Source organism: Ammospiza caudacuta, chromosome 24, assembly GCF_027887145.1.
Source record: "Ammospiza caudacuta isolate bAmmCau1 chromosome 24, bAmmCau1.pri, whole genome shotgun sequence".
Lineage (NCBI taxonomy): Eukaryota > Metazoa > Chordata > Aves > Passeriformes > Passerellidae > Ammospiza > Ammospiza caudacuta.
The window spans coordinates 8084862-8105134 of record NC_080616.1 but is presented as its reverse complement, the minus strand read 5'-3'; the positions used below and the strand labels follow the sequence as shown (position 1 = coordinate 8105134).

The window sequence follows — 20273 nt, the reverse complement described above, 5'->3', positions numbered from 1 at the left end:
TACAAAACTTCTACCAACATCTGTACAAGGGCTCACCAGGGAGGGTCCCCAAGCAGCCCCTGCAGAGCCTGGGCTGGCTAGGTGAGCAGAATTGCAGAATTTGAAGCCTTTCAGTGAAGCAGCAAAATGCAATTCTATGAACTAAACAGCCTCTCTAAATCCGTGCAAGGGAGCAGGGGGGGTTACCTGGGTTGAGATGCTGAAATGTAAGGAATTCTTAGAGATTTGTATCCTGCAATGAAAACATTTTTTCACAAGCTGGAAAATCAATAAATGTGAATGTTTTCATCCAGGCTCCCAAGCCAGAAGTCAGATTTTCCTCTCAGATCTTGAGCTGATGAACTATTGACCAGAGAGAGCTTTGAGCAGCTGCCTCGAGCAGCAGAAAGCACAAGTGTAATCAGCCCTGATAAGTCAGCACAGCACAAACTGCTCAGTATTTACAGAGAACTCATAGAAAGGCTGTTTCAAAGTGGAAATGTGCACAATCTGAACTCCTGCACTGATTGTGTCTGATCCTGAGCACTTCCCCATGGAATTTAAGCACTGGCTAAACTGACAAGACCACAAACCAGCACACTAATCAGCTAATGACAGCTACTGCAGTCCTAATTAAAGGCCACAAAAAAGGGGTTGTAAATCTTTTCATTGGTATGACCTGGCCCACTGATCCCATAGGAAAATTCAGATGGAACAGACAAGCTCATGTTATTTTCCTGGGGGGTTTTCTTCTTTTGAATGAACCAGTAAATCCAATAAAGGTGAACCAAAATATTGATTCAACCCAAATCCTTTTCCCACATACATCTATGTAGAAACATGGGTTAGAACAGCAGAGCTCAGCCTGCAACTTGGGTAAATTCTATATCTGTACTCTGGGGTTAAATTAGGTCCAGTGTAAAACCACTGTACTGGAATTTTGTCACTTTTCCCACTTTTCAAGGCCAGTTTGGACAGGGCTTGGAGCAATCTGATGTGGCATCCCTGCCCAGGGCAGGGGGCTTGGAAATCAGGGAGTTTTCAGGTTTTCCCCAACCCAAACCATCCCTGATTTCTGATTCTGTGGTTCTGCCAATGGAGCAGCACAAATCCTCCCTTTGCAGAGACACTGCCAAGCACAGCCCTGCTCTTCCCTCACCTCCGCTCCCGCGCCAAACTGTTCCCAGAGCAGTGAAAATCCTGGGGCTCCCTGGGCTCATCCACCCTTCCCAGGGCAGGAGAAGCTGCTCCAGTGAGGGTTCCCCAGAACCAGGGGCTCCAATCCTGGGGCTCCCTGGGCTCATCCACCCTTCCAGGGCAGGAGAAGCTGCTCCAGTGAGGGTTCCCCAGAACCAGGGGCTGGCAGGAGCTGACCCCACCCGGGCTGTTCTGGGCTCTGCGTGGGGCTGGGAAATGCCACAGTTTGGGGCCAGCATCCCTCAGCCCCTCGGGCCTCTGGGCAGGCAGGAGCAGCCTCTGGTCCCCAGGAGGGGCAGGAAGGAGCTGCTGCCGCTCCTGCCCAGCCCTGAGGTTGTTTCCCTCAGCTCTGCGTGCTGCCCTGGCCACTGCTCACACCCAAATCTCATTTCTGGTGGGGTTATGTTGGACATGAGCAGCAGTAAAGGCTGCAAATCACACACAGGGACCCCTGAGCATCCCATAGAGCCCCCTGAGCATCCACAGAGCCCCCTGAGCATCCCACAGGGACCCCTGAGCATCAAACAGGGACCCCTGAGCATCCACAGGGACCCCTGAGCATCCCATAGAGACCCCCTGAGCATCCCCAGAGCCCCCTGAGCATCCACAGAGCCCCCTGAGCATCCACAGAGACCCCTGAGCATCCACAGAGCCCCCTGAGCATCCCATAGAGACCCCCTGAGCATCCACAGAGCCCCCTGAGCATCCAGAGCCCCCTGAGCATCCACAGAGCCCCCTGAGCATCCCCAGCTGCCCGTGCTGCCCTGCAGGGCTGAGCCATGGCCAGGCTGCTCTGGGACAGCACTCAGGCTCCATCCCCACTGCCAGCCCCAAGCCCTGCTCAGGATCTGCCTCCAGAGTTTGTTCCTTGGGGCGTAACCAAAGAGCAGAGCTGGCAAACACGGGATTGTGTACACAGCAAGGGTTATTCATGGGCCAGAAATAGTCCTGGGTACCAGCAGCGCTCAGCACGCGGGGTTTACAGCAGAGACGGCTCCTTGAAGCACTCAGGTTTGCATCCGGATGCTGAGATGGAGTTGAAAGGAAAGTCGTTACCAGGCTAGAGGGAGGAAGGGTCACCCTGGGACTCAGCATCGCCATCGCAGCCGTGCCAGAGCCAATTCTCTCAGAACAAAGCGCTCTTCCTCCTCTGCTCGGTGATCCAGCCGCCGGGGTTCACGTCCATTTGCAGCATCTTCATCACCCACTTGTCCTTCCTGGCGCCGTCAATGAACTCGTCCAGGGACAGCTGCCCTGTGGGCGGGAGCGGGACAGGCAGATAAGGGGGGAGGAGGAGGAGGAGCAGGGTTCCACCCCGGGTCACCTAAAATGCTGATCAGGGACGGTCTCAGAGGATCCCCCAGCTCTGAGGCTGAAGGACAAACCAGGGGCTGTGACCCAGCATTTCCCCCCCGTCCCACCCCAACGGGACACTCTGGATGCTGCAGGGCTCACCCAGGCCCTGCCAGGACCCAGCCAGGTCCTGCAAGGCCCAGCCTGACTGGATCCAGTGTCCTCACCCAGCTCCTGGTGCTGGGACCTGCCAGAGCAGGGGGATCTGAGTGGCACCAAAGCTGCCCCAGCAGGGACTCCTCCGTGTTTTACACTAAAATAACAACGAAAAGGATCTTATCCTGCTCCACCAGGACACCTTTGGCTCTGGGGAACAGAGCAGAACCAAGCCCAGCTGTGCATGGTGGGAACAGAGCAGAACCAAGCCCAGCTGTGCATGGTGGGAACAGAGCAGAACCAAGCCCAGCTGCCCATGGTGGGAACAGAGCAGAACCAAGCCCAGCTGTGCACGGTGGGAACAGAGCAGAACCAAGCCCAGCTGTGCATGGTGGGAACAGAGCAGAACCAAGCCCAGCTGTGCATGGTGAGAGCAGAGCAGAACCAAGCCCAGCTGTGCATGGTGAGAGCAGAGCAGAACCAAGCCCAGCTGTGCATGGTGGGAACAGAGCAGAACCAAGCCCAGCTGCCCATGGTGAGAACAGAGCAGAACCAAGCCCAGCTGTGCACGGTGGGAACAGAGCAGAACCAAGCCCAGCTGTGCATGGTGGGAACAGAGCAGAACCAAGCCCAGCTGTGCACGGTGGGAACAGAGCAGAACCAAGCCCAGCTGTGCATGGTGGGAACAGAGCAGAACCAAGCCCAGCTGTGCATGGTGGGAACAGAGCAGAACCAAGCCCAGCTGTGCATGGTGGGAACAGAGCAGAACCAAGCCCAGCTGTGCACGGTGGGAACACAGCAGAACCAAGCCCAGCTGCCCATGGTGGGAACACAGCACAGCCCAGGGGTCTCTGGCCAGCCCAGCCCAGGTGAGCTCTCAGGAATGCTCCTGGGCATCACTCACCATCCCCGTTCTCATCCACCAGCTGGAATATCCTGTCCACCACCTCCTCCGGGGTCAGCAGCGGGGTCCTGTCCTCCACGTCCGACCAGCACACCTTCTTCAGCCTGTAGATGGACTGCAAGCAGCTCCCAAATCAGGGCATGAAGCACTGAGCTCTCTGTGCCCCCTGGCTGTGGAGCCTTTCCCAAAGGCTGGGTTTAACCCTTCTGGAAGGTTCTGCCCCTCAGCAGCTCAGATGTGGATGGAGCCCCTGACCCCACATCAGTGACCCCGTTTGCTCCGTGAGGCTGCTGCCCTCCTGCTCTGCTCATATACACATGGGCAGAGCTCAGGGCTCCTTGGCAGAGAACAAAGTGGGAATTCCACAGATGGGAAACATCACAGGCCTTGAATGGAAGTGTTTGCTGGCATCCCAAGCCGGGCACAGCTGGACTGAGCCAGCCCTGGGGCAGCAGTGCCCAGCCTGCAGATCCAGCCTGGCTCAGCTCACATTCTGACCCTCAGTTTCTGCCCCCCTTTGCCAGGGAAAGGCTCAGACTGCATCCACCCCTGCCATGGCACCACCTGTCCGTGGTTACCTTTGCTGCCCAGGTTGAAGGGTTTTGTGCCAAGTCTGCCCACAGAGAGGATTAGCAGTGGCCTCACAGTTCTGGGCACCTCTTGGCTGACCTCAAAAGTGCAGTGGGAGGTGGCCCAGACAGGCTGCCCTGCTTTCCCAGCTGCTCACCCTCCTGGCCAGGGCCCTGCTGCCCACAGGAGGGGCCCTGCACATCCCTGGGATGCTCACATGGGGATGAGCAGTGCTCAGACACGGGATGTGCTCCCCAGCCTCTCCCCAGCCTCAGGAGCACAGGTACCTGGGTACCTGCTCAGCCCCACAGCACCCTTGGAACCCCGTTACCCCAAACCCCACACAGCCCAGAGCGTTGCCACAGGGCAGGGATTGCTGAAAGCAGGGGTTGGGCAATGCCCACCTACCTCAACGATTTCCAGCAGCTCAGGTTTGTCAATGCAGCCGTTGCCATCCTTGTCGTACACTTTGAACGTCCACCTCAGCTTGTGCTCCAGCTTCCCCCTCAAAACCAGGTTCAAGGCAGCCACATACTCCAGGAAATCAATGGTGTTGTCCTGTGCCAGCAGAGAATCAGCAGCTGGGTGACACTTGGCAGGGCAGAGAGCTGGTGGAAAAGCGCTTTACAGCCCCCAGGAAGCCTGGTCGGAGCTGCCAGGAGGACAGGGCATGGAGCAGGGCTTGCTTGGCACTCTGAGAAGGTTTGTGGCAGTCCAGGACCTGCGGCCAGCCTGGGCTCCCCTCCCCATCCTGCATCTACCGGCACCCCCAAAAACAGAGCCTCTGTGCTGCTAGGAAATCTCCTGTAAATTAGGAATGGGACTCCACCTTCTATGCACAGTTTGCTCTGCTGCCTTTCCCCACAGCTTTCATAACGGAATTTGGCATCCTGCAGGAATTTGGTTTTTCACAACTTGGAATTCTGAGACAAGCCTGACCTGCCAACATCTTCCACGGCCTTTTTAAATCCTTTCCCACAAAGTGACTTTTGCTGCCACTTCCGTGAGATTTTGACCCTATTTTCAAAGGGAGCTTAAGGGAGATGAGTTGATGAGGGATGAAGAGCCCGAGCCCCCTTTTCCTGTATTGATACGAGGAACAAACATTCATTGATACAAGGAACAAACATCCCCACAGCTGGAATATCATCAGGAGCTTCAGGAAAATAACAATTTCCCCATTTGGCAAGTGCTGCTCAGCCAGGGCAGCCGAGAACCCAAAGCAGGCCAGGCTGCCCTGCAGCAGGGCAGGGATGCAGGAGCTGTGGCTAAACCACAAATCCCAATTTCCCCAGGTGTTCCATGGCAAATATGGCACAGGGAATCAAACCCCTAATGTCTGAATTGTTCTGCATTCCTCTGCTTTTGGAAAGCAGAGCTAAAATCGATATTTTATTACAAACCACCTGCTGGTACCTGCTGCAGACACTCCCTCCAACACAGAACAAGCCTGGGTAGGATTTTCCTGCACTGTGATTTCCCCTCTATCTCAACACAGAAATATTTCTGCCATGTGGGAGCCTTGGCTGTTTGAGGGCCTCAAAATGTGACTGCCCAAGTTTCAACTTTTTAATCCACCCTTAGTCCCTCAAGGGGACATTCTGACCTTAATTTAGGTGGAGATTTGAGGAGATAAATCCAGGCCAGCCTGTGCTCCTTCTGCTGCCCTTGCTGGTCCCCTGTTACATATATAATATACAGAAATAAATGACTGCAGAACCCTCTGAGCACTTACCCCATTCTTGTCAAAAGCCCTGAACATGTTCTCCACATACTCTGCTGCCTCCTGGTTGTCCTGGACCCCGAAGAACCTCTTGAACTCGTGCATGAAGAGGGTCCCACTGGGACATTCCACCACAAACTTCTTGTACCATTCCTGCAGCTCTGCAACATCAATCTCCCCTTGCTCCCCTTCAGCGTTGGTGAACTGCTGCCCCATTTTCCTCCAGCAAGCAGGATTAAAAACAGAAGGAAAAGAAGAAGAACCCTGCCAAAGTCCTTTGTTCTTTGTCTGCTCTCTGTCCCGTGCCTTCCTCTGATGGCAGTGCTGTGTCTTGCTGTGTCACCTTCCCTTTTTTGTGCTTTATTTTCTGTTCCTCCTCCCTGCCCAGGTGCTGGAGCTCCGTGCGCTGCCCAGGAGATCTCAGAGTGGCTCCTGTGCACTGAGCACTGAGCGCTGGGCACGGATAAAAATAACTAAAGATCATTAGGAGATTCCCACCCATGAGCCCCAGAGACCTTCAGATGTTCTGAGCTGTGCCCTATTTAGAAGCAAACTCCAGGGGCTCAGGGTCTTTCTGCACATTGATGCCTCCCTGTCAGAGAATTTGGGAGCAGAGGTTCCCTGTACACACAACACACAGCCCCACTCGCTGTCCTGTAGGGTTTTCTGGGGGAAAAAAGGGATTATAGGGGAAGGAACATTAATCTTTGCAGTGCTGGCTTGTGTTACTGCCTGTGGGGGCTGCTCAGTGCTCCTGTGAGATGGGGCACAGGAAAAACAGCAGCTACAGAGAGGGGATCCTGAGAAAACAAACACTTCCACTGAAAAACCCGCTGGTGGATTAAATTAATTGAATGCCTGCAGTGGGACAATTAGTGATACGCACTAGATACACACACATTCCTCTACTGTCACATCTCCATCTTAAAGCTTTAAGCTAAAGAGAGCATGAGTTGTTTATTTCCATGTTTTTAGAGCATTTTCTCCTTATTCCCTTCCCCCTTTGTGCCCATGGAAATTCTCCTGCTCACCCCTTCCCCTGAAGCTCATTTATGGCTCTGATGGTGGCAGACACAAAGTGCAGCTCTTCCCTGGGCTGGCTCCTCCTGTTCAGCACGCCCAGAGCCCCTTCCTCTTCCTCTTCCTCACAGCCCCATTGTTCTGAACCCCACCAGTATCTGTGTCAGTGGAAAGAATGACCTGAGCTATAAATGTGCCCAAGCCAGCCCAATATCTTCATTAAGAGGATTGGAGCAGCATTAATAGGAAACCATAGATTCTCTTATCCCACATGTCAAGGCCCAGATGGATTTAAGCTGCTCGTTTTTTGGAACTTTTTTTGGTGTTGGTTAGGTAAGAAGAGCCTCTCTCATGGAAGAATGCTGGTTAAGAACCTGGCTGAAAATTGAATTTGATATTGCAGAACAGTGGAGCAATTCATGCTGCAGTGTCAGAGTGGTGTTTGGTCTGAAGCCACTCACACCTGCAAGTGACCCAGCAGAGGTACTGTATATATATATATTTATATATTTATATATTTATATATTTATATATTTATATATTTATATATTTATATATTTATATATTTATATATTTATATACACACACAGAGATTTGCAGGAGTACAACACAAGCTGACACCTTTACATGTAAGGACACCCAGGCAAGGTTTGGTTTCACTTAAAAGAGGAGCAAAGAGAGGACAGAGGCAGCACAGCAGAGGCCTGGAGGTGGATGGGAAGGGCCAGAGGAGTTGCCAGAAAATTTAAGACTGTTCTATTTCAGTTAAAGCATTTCTGTCTAATGGTATTCTTGTCTATCCTCGTGCCTAGAAGAATGCAACACAACAATGAACTCAGCCCTTCCTTTTGGGAGTGCTTCAGCCCCTGACTCAGGGCTGCCTCATCACAGCAGAGCAGCTGTGGGGCTGCCCACCAGAAAACCAACAATAAATAAATCCATCCCCCCATTTTCCTCCTCACTAGAGCTACTGGAAGGAGTCTGTGGTAGCCACAGTCATGTTTATAAATGATTTAATATAGTTTTTGGGATTATCCTGGCTGGTGAGGCCAGGAGCTCTCCCCGGTCCCAAAGAGCCCCAGGCCACAGAGGGGCTGCCAGGACAGGGAGGGAAGGATTTGTTCCTTTTCCTGCAGCACAGCTGGGCAGTCTGGGATGTGCTGGGTGAAGCCTCTCCACCATTTTGTGCTGCTCTCCTGCACGGAGCTGCCTGCTGGAATGTGAGTGCTGAGAGCACACAGCAAGACTCCACATGCCCAGGACATTGTCTTGACTCATTGCATAATTTTGTTTTGCCTTATGGGAACTTGGTGATCTGTTCCCAGGAGAGAAAATGGTTCCTTTTTGTTTTGATGACTGCAATCTTCTCCAGCTGGGAACAAAGGGCTGCAGCAGACCTGGAGTACAAAGCCCAGCTGCTGCTCTTGCAGGTATCATGACATACAATCGTGTTGATAAAATAGTGATATTAATTTGGCACTGAAATAAAGTAAATCCCATGGCTCCTGGTATGGAGATTGCTCTGCACACCCTCTGTGTGCTCTGCAGACTGCCCTGGAAGAGCTGCTCTCAGGCAGCAGGATGTCACTGCGCTAGGTACAGTTTATCAGCCAACAGACCTCTTCACTTGATTAAAAAAATGATGTGGATAGAGGTAATATAGGCAGAGAGAAGTAAAAATAAAAAGAATAATTTCTATAAAACACCAGAGTGCAGAGGCTGGGGCAGTCTGTGTGCCTGAGGGAGCAGGATCAATGCTCTGGTGTTGTGTCAGAGTGGTGTTCACTCTGTGGATGATCAGTTCCAGACAGGTAACACCTGCCCGCACATCCTGCCTCATGAGCCACCCCGCATTATCACCTCTGCCGCTCCAGAGCCGCGCACTTTCCCAGCCAAGAGCATGGAAAAAGATGTGCAGCTGCTTTCCCGGCAGCTGCCTACCCCAACGTGCTGCCACACGCCCCAGCACGGGCTGGGAGAAACTCAGCAGGGAAAAACCACCAAACCTGCAGAGGGCTGGGCACAGTCATTAGTCTGGCATCTGTGCCGGTGCTGGGAGGGCAGAGGGGCTGTGGCAGAGGCACAGCTGCCTGCCCTGAGCAGCCGCAGGGACACTGCAGGCAGGACTGGACCCTTCTCCCAAGCTCAGCAATCCTCACCCAGCTGCTTTGCCACATTGCTCCATTTTTTAAATCCCCCAGCCCTGACCTGCCCCAGGACCCTTCCTGCAGGTTGGGCATCTGAGTGTCCTTCCAATGTGCCTGGGAAGGACAAACCGTGCCCAGGCACTGCCAGGGCAGCAGCAGAGTGAGCAGCATCCCTGGTGCCCCCCTGCACAGCCAGCCCAGAGCATCCTGCCCTTTCCCTGCGGGACACAGGTGTGCACAGCAGGAATGCAGGAGCTTTTGTGCTGCCCTGGCTGGGGAGAGATCAAAGATGCTGCAGAGCTTGCCCTGGAGTCCAGCCCAATATCTGCCTGTGTCTCTTCCTGGATGCTCCCAAAATTGTTCTGCCACTGCACGATTTACACAGCAGGGATAACAGGGGTGTTTTACTGCAGGAATAGCTGTTCCCTGATTTACACACCAGGAATGGTCAAGTACCACTAAGGGAACCATCTCACTCACCACAGAGAGCTCTGAGTGTCACATCTGGTACTCTGCTTATTGCCAGGAAGATTTTCTTATGTGCTGACAAACTCCTGCATGTTTCCTCTGAGCGGAATTCCTGAATGAAGCCTGAAATATTTATCTTGCACTTGGTATCCAGCAAGGCAAACTTGCCCAGAAAAACAATAAATTGTTTTGTCTCTGTGAATATCTCCAAGATTTTGTCCAGTTCCAGCCTCTTGGCTCGGGTCTGAGCTGTGGGCGTAAGTCAGCCTTCCCAAAGCCAGGGCTCAGTATTTTCCACAGTGCTCATGGTGAGAAGGAGAAGGGAAATTCCCATTTTTTTCCTGGTTCATTGAAACTGAAAGGTGAAGCACTGTATGATCCTTGAAACCAAGATTCACCACTGAGTCACGGTTCTCCACCTACGAGGAAAATAAATAAGACGCGAGGCTGGAGGGCAGGAGCCTGCAGAGGGACCAGGGAGAAGCTGCTGAGCCCCTTCCCAGGGGTAGGTGTGACCCAGAGCGGGGACGGAGCCAGGGAAGAGGGATTTTTCAGAGAAAAATCTGTGTGCCTGTGGCTTTAATCAGAGCTGAGTTTACGGTTTGGCTTCATCCTGTTCTATCATTGCCTGGATATGGATTTACGTGGATGGATGGATGGATGGATGGGGGACAAGAGCAAATGTACTTAGGTTGTGCTAGGGGATGTTTAGATTGGATATTTGGGAGAATTTCTACACTGAAAGGACGGACAAGCATTGGAGCAGGCTGCCTGGGGAAGCAGGGAGCCAGCGGCCCTGGAAGTGCTCAGAACCCTGCGGATGTGGCGCCGAGGGACACAGATTGGGGGTGGACCCGGCAGTGCTGGGTTAATGTTTGGACTTGATGATCTTCAGGTCTTTTCCAGGTCTTAATCATGCCGTGATTCTATGACTCAGCTGAGTATGCCTTGAACCGAGAAAAAGCCCAGGAACTTAATGCTTTCTGCCCAAAATATTCCATATAAAAAGCAAAGACGTCCCGCTTAAAAGCCAACTTCCTTTCCTAACCACTCCATTTACCGGGGGGAAAAAAATATCCCGTTCGGAAGTTTCCTAAAGACTCCGTTTGACAGGAAAAGGGCCGCGGCAGAAGAGCGGGGGTGCGGGAGGCTCCGCTTGCCCCGGGATCTGCGGGAGCGGGGCGAGGCGGGCGGCGCGGCTGCGCTGAGCGCACCTGGGCAGGTGAGGGGCGGGCCGGGCCAGGTGAGGGGAGGCCGGGCCGGGCCAGGTGGGCCGGGCCAGGTGAGAGGAGGCGGGGCCGGGCCAGGTGGGCCGGGCCAGGTGAGGGGAGGCCGGGCCGGGCCAGGTGAGGCGGGGCAGGTGAGGGGCGGGCCGGGCCAGGTGAGGCGGGGCAGGTGAGGGGAGGCCGGGCCGGGCCAGGTGAGGCGGGGCAGGTGAGGGGCGGGCCGGGCCAGGTGGGCCGGGCCAGGTGAGGCGGGGCGGGCGCTGGGCGAGCGCGGCCGCCGCTGCCCGAGCGCCGCTGCCCCACGCGCGGGCCCCGCGGGGCGGCCCCGAGCCCCCGCGGGACGGACCCGCCCCAGCCCCACGGACGGACGGACGGACGGACGGACGCACAGACGGACGGGGTGAGCTGTGGGGGCGCGGGGATCGGGCGGTGCCGGCCCCGGAGCCGCCCGGCCCGGGAGCTGCGGGGCGCGGCCCCGTCCCGCGTGGGGCTCCGGGCGCAGCGGGGCCGGTGCGGGCTCCGTGCGGGATTCGGGCACCTCGGGGCTCCGTGCGGGGCTCTGCAGGCTGCATTGCCCGGCCCCGGGGCAGGGGCGGCGGTGCGGGGGCGCCGTGCGGGTCCGGGAGGGCAGAGCCCGCTGCAAACGCCGATGGAGCGCTCCTTGCCCCCGGCTCCCGGGCAGCGCCGGGCTAGCCCCGGGCTACGCCTTCCTACCGGCGGAAAGCGAGGCCTGAAGTTAGAGCGAGGCTGGTGTGTTACCCCCACCCTCTGCTGCCTTCGGATCGCAGCTGTTACGCCCCAAATCCCCGCAGTTTGTGTAACAGCTCGTGCCCCTTCCAACTTCAGGGGCTGCCCGGCCGTGGTGGGGGCTGAGCTGACCAGATTGGGGTGTGCAAACTGAGAATTCAGAGTTCTGATCGTGTTCGGGTGTGCTGGGGACAGCAGGCGTGGTGGGAGGCAGGAGATGTACAGAGCTGTGAAATGTGGGAGCCCCAGGTTCCCGGTGCAGGGAGGTGATTCAGCGTCGGCAATTCAGCCTCTTTGGAAGGCTTGCCTTTGAAGAAATGAATGCAGGTCCATGAAATCCAGGATAATACAGTCAAACAAAGGTAACAAGAAAGCAGAGGGGTTTGTGGGTTCGCAGCAGTGAACCTTGAGAAGACCCTTCCATCTTCAGAGGCTTCAATGGATGAGGTGGAGCAGGAACACCGAGCATATTTGGATCTGCAGGCGAGAAGCAAAAGCATCCGTGCAGCAAAGCTGAGCTGGGCCTCAGGATGGTTTTCCTGGTGCTCCGTGGGCTGTTGAACTGACTGGGACCTCACCAGGGCCCCGAGTGTCAGCACAGGGACCGGGGCTGTCCCTGACCTTGGTCACTCCTCTGCAGCCCTGCGGGGAGTGCATGCAGGCTGTCGTCTCCTTCCTGGCTCGGAGTGGCTCTTGTTGGGCCCAAGGAGAAATACCAGTAATTAGGGTACAGGCAGTAATTACATCACTGACCAGAGATGCATTAGCAGCACAGGGATGTGCTAATTATCCCTACCCAGCACCCAGATTGAGTGGGAATAAAGGGAGATGGACAGTCCCTGGGTTTGTGCACTGAGGAGCCTCTGCCTTGGCAGAGCTGTGAGTGTGCCCAGGCATTCCCCAGGTGTCTGGCATTAGTTAAACCCACTGTGAGTGTGCCCAGCCATCCCCAGGTGTCTGGCATTAGTGAAACCCACTGTGAGTGTGCCCAGCCATCCCCAGGTGTCTGGCATCTCACCGTGGATGTGCCCAGGTATTCATTCCCCAGGTGTCTGGCATTAGTTAAACCCACTGTGAGTGTGCCCAGGCATTCCCCAGGTGTCTGGCATTAGTGAAACCCACTGTGAGTGTGCCCAGCCATCCCCAGGTGTCTGGCATGCCACCGTGGATGTGCCCAGGCATTCATTCCCCAGGTGTCTGGCATTAGTGAAACCCACTGTGAGTGTGCCCAGCCATCCCCAGGTGTCTGGCATGCCACCGTGGATGTGCCCAGGCATTCATTCCCCAGGTGTCTGGCATTGGTGGAACCCACTGTGGATGTACCAAGCTGTTCCCCAGGTGTCTGGCATGAGTGGAACCCACCAGATCGAAGTGGAAGGTTGTTGAGAGGCTGACTCACCGTCTGAGCCCAGCAATGGGATTCAAGTTGATTTGCTCTCAGTTATTGTGTCAACAAGTCATTGGTGATAAAAGGTCATAAAGCATTGTAGTGCTGAGTGCTGGCAGACGCTGTCTGTGGGCCAGGGACAATCCCTGCCAGCACCCACCTTGTCACCCGACTCCTCTGCTGGGACAGGGGCACAAACCTCTGCTGTTCTGGGGGTTTGAATTTACTCTGTGCCTTGCAAAGGTGTGTGCACAGCACACGGTATTAGCAGGGACTGCTTGTAACGTTAGGTGAGATGTAACGTTAAAAGAAATGGTGGAAAGCAGCCGCGCTAAGGATTCTTCAAAACGTCACTTTTTTTTTCCTTTTCAAGAGGAATCAGTACCTGATTTTGGTCTCAATTCCAAGTCCAGGATTAACCTGGGCTTTGTGTCTTTGTAAGCACACTTCTGAAGGTTAAATTCTGACAGCATTTTCAACATGGAGAACCAACACAGCAAAGTTTCAGGAACACTAAAATAATTTTGGTGATTGCTTCCTGATCCTTTGCAGCTCCTGGGAAACAGTCTGCTAATGTGCCCACACATTTTCAAACTATTATTTGAAAATGGTTTGCAATTGAAGCCGAACATTTTCTTTGCAGAGAAGATAAACAGATAAACTGAGTTGTGTTTGGATTAATTTTGTGTGAGCGCTTGCCTCTGAATGGGATCTGCAGGTATTTGAACAAATAAAACCTGTTCCCAGACAAGTTCTTGGATAGGATTTTTTTTTAATCTTCTCCATCTCTGCTACCAGACACATTTTGCAATTCCTCCAGTAATATTCAGGGCTTATGGCAAAGGTTTTACTTGTCCTGTAACTGCTTTATTAATGGGAATATTTGTAATTTCTCACCTCTGTTTCAGGATTTACAAAGGAATATGGGAGATGCACCTTCTCAGCACACACGTAGTGCAGAAATCCCCTCCCAAAATCTAAAGATTCTGAATGTTGCCTCTTCTTAGAGAGAGACACATGCTAATTCTGTTTGTTTGGCTTTGTTCTACGCAAGGAAAATATTGTTGGCTGGCTGCAATTGTATGAGCAGCACAGGGCTGCTTAACAAAAACATTAAGTAAACAGCAGTCGATTTTTAGCAGCAGCGCAGGCAGACCTGCAGTTCATGTCCTTCTGGATAAACATCCTGGTTATTACAGGTCACTGCTGTTTGCCAGTGATCATGCTGCATTCAGGGCATTCATGGAAAAGCCATAAAATTACTTTCAGGGTCTGTGGCTGTGGTAGAGCAGCCCCTGTGCCTCAGTTAAACCCTCCCAGTCGGGGTGAGCCTTTCTCCTCCTTGCTGAGAGTCTGACAGGACTGCAGGAGCAGAGATCAGATCAGCCCCTTCTCAAGGTGTGCGTGGCGGCTTTGGAAACCCTGCTGCCTGTTCTTGCTGTGGCTTGTCTCCTGCTCGGGGTTTGCAGCCCAGCTCTGCTCAGGGCTGGCGCTCCCTGTGCTCGTTGAGCACAAATAACACCCTGGGACACTGAATGTGAGCTGCTGTCCCTGAAACAGCTCTGGGCCCCCTCAGGGAGGTGTGTGTGACTCTCCCTGGTGGAGGAGTCGCCCAGCTGAACCTGAATTGGTGCTCTCAGGGTGCAGTACATAAAACCAGCAGCAGTTACACAGCACAGGGCCCTTTCCAGTTGCGTGAATTCAGTCTCTTTGAAGCCAACGAGGCTCGAGTAACCTCCAGCGTGGCTCTGCTGTCCCCCTTGCAGAGCATGGCCCTCCACCCGCGCAGGGTGCGGCTGAAGCCGTGGCTGGTGGCCCAGGTGGACAGTGGCATGTACCCCGGGCTGATCTGGCTGAACCGCGAGGCCAAGCGCTTCCAGATCCCCTGGAAGCACGCGACGCGGCACAGCCCCCAGCACGAGGAGGAGAACACCATCTTCAAGGTGAGCCAGGGGGGCTCGGGCATCCCAGGGCTCTGGAACACGCACAAAGGGCTGGATTGTTGGCCCGGAGCTGGACAGGCGTCTCGGGAGCTGCTTGCAGGCACGTTTCATTTATCTGACCTCAGAAAAGCCACTTTGTGCACCTGGACGCCAAGCTTGGCACTGCCTGGGGTGGTGTTGAGTTCTTTAACCCTTTCCCACCACCAAAGGCCGGGTGCTGTGTGATCCTTGGTTTCTGGGAGATGACTGCTGTTGGCTCCATCTGCCCAGGCTGGGCTGTGGTCACTGGCTTGTTCCTGGCAGCAAACCATGAAATGCTGTTACATAAGCCTTAAGAGGTCCACCACAAGCTCATCACAAGCACTCATCGCTGCTGTCCCTAATATTCTTATCCCAAGGGATTCGCTGTAACTCCCTGCGCTCCTTTGAGGAATTTCTGACCTTTGTCTTGGAAGCATCTTGGACCAATAATCAGATTTTGGGGTGAGAGAGGGAGAGGCCAGCCGGATGTCTGTGGCTGTGCTTCCACTCCATTTTAACCGAGTCCATTCCTCCTGCACAGGCTCCCTTTCAAAAATGTGTTGAATCTGAGACCCACAAAACCTCTAACCCAGAATTGTGAACATTCTTTTGGAATTTGGATTTACTTTTTTTTTTCCTCCACTTACTTTTAATAGAAAAACTGTTAAAGTGGGAATTTCCTTTTTTGTTATCACGAGAGCTCTACCTAGGACTTCTGCAAGAGAAGGATTTTACAGTGCATTTGTGTGGAGGTTGGGTTTCTGATAAAAGCTGCTCTGTGGGGAGGGCTGGACTGAGCTGGCTGTACTTTGTCCCCAGGCATGGGCTGTGGAAACAGGAAAGTACCAGGAAGGAGTGGATGAGCCGGACCCTGCAAAGTGGAAGGCCCAGCTGCGATGTGCACTCAACAAGAGCCGGGAGTTTAATTTGATGTACGATGGCACCAAGGAGGTGCCCATGAACCCGATTAAAATTTATGAAGTGTGCGACATCCCGCAGTCGCAGGGATCAATCATTAATCCAGGTGAGGGCCTTGCTGGCTCCTGGGCTGGCTCCTGGGCAGGCACTGCTCCAAGGGAGCTCCTTCCCTCGGCATTAACTCTGCAGCTGCCCTTGCGCAGCAGGAGCAGCTCCCAGGTGAAGCCTGTACTTAAACTGCAAGGCCTCTGAACCATCCTTTAGTCCTGAAATTAATAAAGCTGCACACAGATGTGTGTTTTCCTGCTAAACAGTCTAATATTGGCAATACTGTGTTTTACTTCATCAACACTTTAACCTTTGCTTTCTAGAATTATATATTAAACTGAAATTAGCATGCTGTATGAGTCAGATTTATCATTTTTTTACTGAAATTTGAAAAATACACAAATTAATATCCAACATGAAGATGATCTTTTGCCAGTGTTTCATGCTGATCATCCACCCACAAGAATGTGCTTGTTTGCAGGTTCCACTGGCTCAGCTCCGTGGGATGAAAAGGATAATGATCTTGATGATGAAGAGGAGGAAGAATTGAATCAATCTCAGCATGTCCCAATTCAAGAGACGTTTCCATTTCTTAACATCAATGGTTGGTGGCACAGACTGATGTATTAGTGAAGGTATTTGTAAGTTGCTGCATGCTTGAAGTAAAATCTTGATTTATTGAGGAGTTGTTGCCTTTTTGTAGATTCTCCAATGGCTCCAGCCAGTGCAGAAAACTGCAGCTCTGAAACTGTGTGGCCAAAGAATGAACCTCTGGATATGGAAATGCCTCCAACGGCGCTGCAGCACGACTTCTTCAGCAGCCCCGAGCTCTGGATCAGCTCCCTGCCAAGTACGTGTGTGGGCTTGTGACAGTGCTTCTGCTTTGTGCTTTAAAACCCCACAGAAAAGAGTGTTTGGCCTTTTTTCCTGTGGCTGTTTGTGAGTGAGTGAGGAGAACTTGTGTCATTTAAATAGAATTGTGTGTGGTGTAAATATTCCCGTGAGGGCAGCAGGGCTTGTGTGGTGTCCCTGCTGCTGGTGCTCCAGGAAAAGCCACACTGATGGTTTCTCTCTCAGTGACGGACCTGGAAATCAAGTTTGAGTATCGAGGAAAGGAGACCGGGCCCACAACGACCGTGAGCAACCCGCAGGGCTGCAGACTTTTCTACGGGGAGCTGGGCCCTATGCCAGACCAGGAGGAGCTCTTTGGGCCCATCAGCTTGGAGCAAGTCAAGTTCCCAGGGACGGAGCAGATCACCAACGAGAGGCAGAAGATCTTCACGAGCCGGCTGCTGGATGTTATGGACAGGGGACTGATCCTGGAGGTCAGCGGCCACGCCATCTACGCCGTGCGCCTCTGCCAGTGCAAGGTGTACTGGTCTGGGCCCTGTGCCCCCTCCTCCACCACCCCAAACCTCATCGAGAGGCAAAAGAAGGTCAAGCTCTTCTGTCTGGAAACCTTCCTAAGCGGTAGGTGACTTCTGCTTCTGGAGAACAGCTCTGGACACCGGGCATGGCACTGGTGGAAAGGGTGGTCTGCACTGGGCTCTGCCTGGGTGCACCAGGTGTGGACAGCAGGTCACGCCACTGCTCCCCTGACTTCAGGGGAGTTTGGAGTGAGTGTGGGGCAGGAGAGGGGCACTGTACACTCATTTAATGCTCTGAGAGACACCAGAGGGCCTTGCTTTTAAAGAAAGCACTTCACGTGCAAGGGGTGAGCTGTAACTGTGTGAGAGGTGCCAGAGGACTGTGTAGGTAAGACCAGGGTGATGCAATGAGGTGGGATGTCATGGGCGTTTCCAGCCTAAAGAGGACAACCCTGCAGCTCTCTGCTTTTCCTCCTAGAGCTGATTGCCCATCAGAAGGGACAAATTGAGAAACAGCCACCATATGAGATTTACTTCTGCTTTGGAGAAGAGTGGCCAGATGGAAAACCCAGGGAGAGGAAGCTGATCGTGGTGCAGGTAGGGCACTGGGGCTCTGGAGTGACATGTGCCAGCCTTATTTGGTTTGGGATCAATTCCCCTGGATACTGAGATCTGTTATTTTCTGCTGTGGCTTCCGACACCAGGGAAACTCCACTAAGACTGGTGGTTTGGGAGAGCAAACACAAATGTGACATGTGCTGAAAGGAATTGGTTTGTGTGTTTTAGGGTATTGTGGAAACCTTCTCTGCATCCAGGACAGGGGCTCCTGCAGAGAAACAGGGACATTCCACATGCCTTTAGGCTAAAAAAGGGACTTTTTCACCAGGTGATCCCCGTTGTGGCGCGGATGATCTACGAGATGTTCTCCGGGGACTTCACGCGCTCCTTCGACAGCGGCAGCGTGCGGCTGCAGATCTCCACGCCCGACATCAAGGACAACATCGTGGCACACCTGAAGCAGCTCTACCGCCTGCTGCAGAACCACCAGGAGGGCTGGCCCATGCAGGCCCCGGCCATGCACATGGCACAGCCGCTCCCAGCACAGTGATGACCCTGCCTTCTGGCGGTGTACATATACAGGAGAGCTTCTTAACCTGTGCCTTGCCTCAGTCTGAATAAATAACATCTGTAAATCTCGTCATCTTCTACAATTCCAGCAATTCGTGGTGCTTTTGTTTTTGGAAGTGGCTCAAAACAGAGGGGATTACAGGAATGCTTCTAACTCCTTCACCCTTTTCAGCTGTTTGCTTAAACAACTCCTCTGTATACATCAGATTTCAATTCTGTAATATTTTAAAATCTGCTATAATACAATGTATATAAATACATGATCATTGGAAGGAGAGAAAGAAAATAATCTGCGCTCTAATAAATCTGCCTGGACAATATCACCTTGTCTCATTTTTTTCTCTTTAACGGGGCTGTAGCAGCAACGTCAAAGGCTGAACTCCTTTTAGTCGGGAGGGGGGAGGTTATAGGGATGCATATACACAGGCATTGTAAATGCATATATAACAGAATGGGGTTGGAAACAATCTCTGGAGGATCTCTGGTCTGCCGGGGGCTGATTGTTCAGATCTGTACAACCCTGAGCAATCAGTGATGGTACAGAGCTGTCAGCGGCTTGCAGCACAGTTCAGTGCTGTCCCTGCATTGCCTGCTTTGTACCCAGGCTGCGGTCACAGTCTCTGTGCCCTACTTTGCACCCGGGCTGCAGGGGCTGCTCCTGTGCCCTGCTTTGTGCCCGGGCTGTGGGCACTGTCCCTGTGCTCTGCTTTGTGCCCAGGCCTGCCCCAGCCCGGCTCCCAGCCCGGCCCCAGGCCCTTCCCCCGGCCATGGCACCACTCCGGCCTTCTCCCGGTCCTTCCCCCGGCCATGGCACCACTCCAGCCCTTCTCCCGGTCCTTCCCCCGGCCGTGTGGAGGCGGTCCCGCCCCGCAGGAGGCGGCTCCGCCGGGGCCGGGCCGATCTCGGGCCCGCCCCGGAACCGCGGCGGGTTCCGCCGATGGCGCCGGGCCCCGCGGCGCTGCCGGTGCCGCTGCTGGTGGCGGCGGCCCGGGAGGCGCAGGGGCCCGGCCGGAGGCGGCGGCTGCCCGCGGCCCGGGCGCTGCAGGCGGCCGGGGAGGTGCTGGCGGTGGCGGCGGGGCTGAAGCCGGCGCTGCTGTGGGACTGCGGCCCCGCGGGCCCGGCCGAGCTGCGGCGCTACCTGGGCCGGCTGCGGGAGGCCGGGCTGGCCGCGGAGCGGCTGCACGTGCTGGCCATGGGCGGCTCGGCGCTGGTGCTGCGGCCGGGGCTGGCCCGGGACCGGCTCCGGGACCGGTCCCCGCCGCTCGTGGATGTGTCGGCGGCGCGGCGGGGCCCTGCGCTCTGCGGCCCCGACGAGGCCCGGGCCGTGCGCCGCCACCTCGCCGCCCTGCTGGGCCACCTGCGGGACGCCGAGGCCGCCGGAGCCGAGCCGGTGACCGCCAGCGAGGTGGAACCCAGCGGCTGGAACCTGTGCACCGTGGCCGGGGCGCTGCTGGGCTACCCCGCCGTGTACACCTTCGCCGAGGGCGCCGAGAACTGCCTGGCGCTGACCCCGCTGAGGGTGTTCACGGCCCGGGCCTGCTGCCCCCGCATCAAGGACGGGCTCCGGGTGCAGATCTGCTCCTTCAGCGTCCCCGAGAGCCTGTGCGCCGAGCTCCGGGACGTGCTGGATGCCTGGTGCCAGCAGCTCAGGGCGGCTTTCGGTGCTCAGAGCGACTTTGTAGATCTCTGCATTTCCAGCGAGGTCGTGTCTCTTCCAGCGGTCGCCTTGTAAAGCACGTGTGTTCTCAGACTTTTTAGCCTTCCTCACTGCATCAGGGACCAAGGCAGAAGATCCAGCTCCGTGTGTGTTGTCCCCTGCGTCTCTCTTGGTCCTTGAGCACTGAAGGCTGAATTGTGACAGTCACTGCAGGCCGGTGGCAAAACCAAATATATTTTCTTTTAAAAAAAAGTGTGCTCCCAGATGCTCTGCTGCCTCAGTCCTGCCTGCCTGCACATCACACCCTGCAAAGTCAGTGTGTGTTTATTTGCAGTGGGCAGCTGAAGATTAATAAATTATTTGAACATCACAGT

The 20273-nt window shown here is 54.5% G+C and overlaps 3 protein-coding genes across 3 annotated transcripts; 2 read left to right on the top strand and 1 right to left on the bottom strand.

Moving 5' to 3' along the window:
- Positions 1-2302: 2302 nt before the first annotated feature.
- On the bottom strand, positions 2303-6038 carry GUCA1B (guanylate cyclase activator 1B). The gene is made up of 4 exons (XM_058819489.1): positions 5835-6038; positions 4508-4657; positions 3530-3644; positions 2303-2430 (listed from the first exon to the last, which is right to left on the bottom strand). The coding sequence occupies exons 1-4, from the start codon at positions 6036-6038 to the stop codon at positions 2303-2305; spliced, it is 597 nt and encodes a 198-aa protein (XP_058675472.1).
- Positions 6039-10891: 4853 nt separating this feature from the next.
- Positions 10892-18552, top strand: IRF6 (interferon regulatory factor 6). The gene is made up of 8 exons (XM_058819409.1): positions 10892-11083; positions 14584-14760; positions 15601-15805; positions 16229-16351; positions 16451-16597; positions 16825-17217; positions 17593-17711; positions 18001-18552. The coding sequence occupies exons 2-8, from the start codon at positions 14587-14589 to the stop codon at positions 18220-18222; spliced, it is 1383 nt and encodes a 460-aa protein (XP_058675392.1). The 5' UTR covers positions 10892-11083; positions 14584-14586; the 3' UTR covers positions 18223-18552.
- A 627-nt stretch (positions 18553-19179) lies between these two features.
- Positions 19180-20256, top strand: C24H1orf74 (chromosome 24 C1orf74 homolog). The gene has a single exon (XM_058819556.1). It carries the CDS (start codon positions 19180-19182, stop codon positions 19972-19974), a length of 795 nt encoding a protein of 264 aa, XP_058675539.1. The 3' UTR covers positions 19975-20256.
- The last annotated feature ends 17 nt before the right edge of the window (positions 20257-20273 follow it).

Bases quoted from the DNA above. Each gene is read 5' to 3' on its own strand.
- GUCA1B (XM_058819489.1), bottom strand. From the start codon at position 6,038: ATGGGGCAGCAGTTCACCAACGCTGAAGGGGAGCAAGGGGAGATTGAT. The intron at 3,645-4,507 runs GTAGGTGGGCAT...AGCTGCTTGCAG, and splicing joins AGCTGCTGGAAATCGTTGAG to TCCATCTACAGGCTGAAGAA. The intron at 2,431-3,529 runs GTGAGTGATGCC...TCCCGCCCACAG, and splicing joins GGTGGATGAGAACGGGGATG to GGCAGCTGTCCCTGGACGAG.
- IRF6 (XM_058819409.1), top strand. From the start codon at position 14,587: ATGGCCCTCCACCCGCGCAGGGTGCGGCTGAAGCCGTGGCTGGTGGCC. The intron at 14,761-15,600 runs GTGAGCCAGGGG...CTTTGTCCCCAG, and splicing joins AGGAGAACACCATCTTCAAG to GCATGGGCTGTGGAAACAGG. The intron at 17,712-18,000 runs GTAGGGCACTGG...CTTTTTCACCAG, and splicing joins GGAAGCTGATCGTGGTGCAG to GTGATCCCCGTTGTGGCGCG.
- C24H1orf74 (XM_058819556.1), top strand. From the start codon at position 19,180: ATGGCGCCGGGCCCCGCGGCGCTGCCGGTGCCGCTGCTGGTGGCGGCG.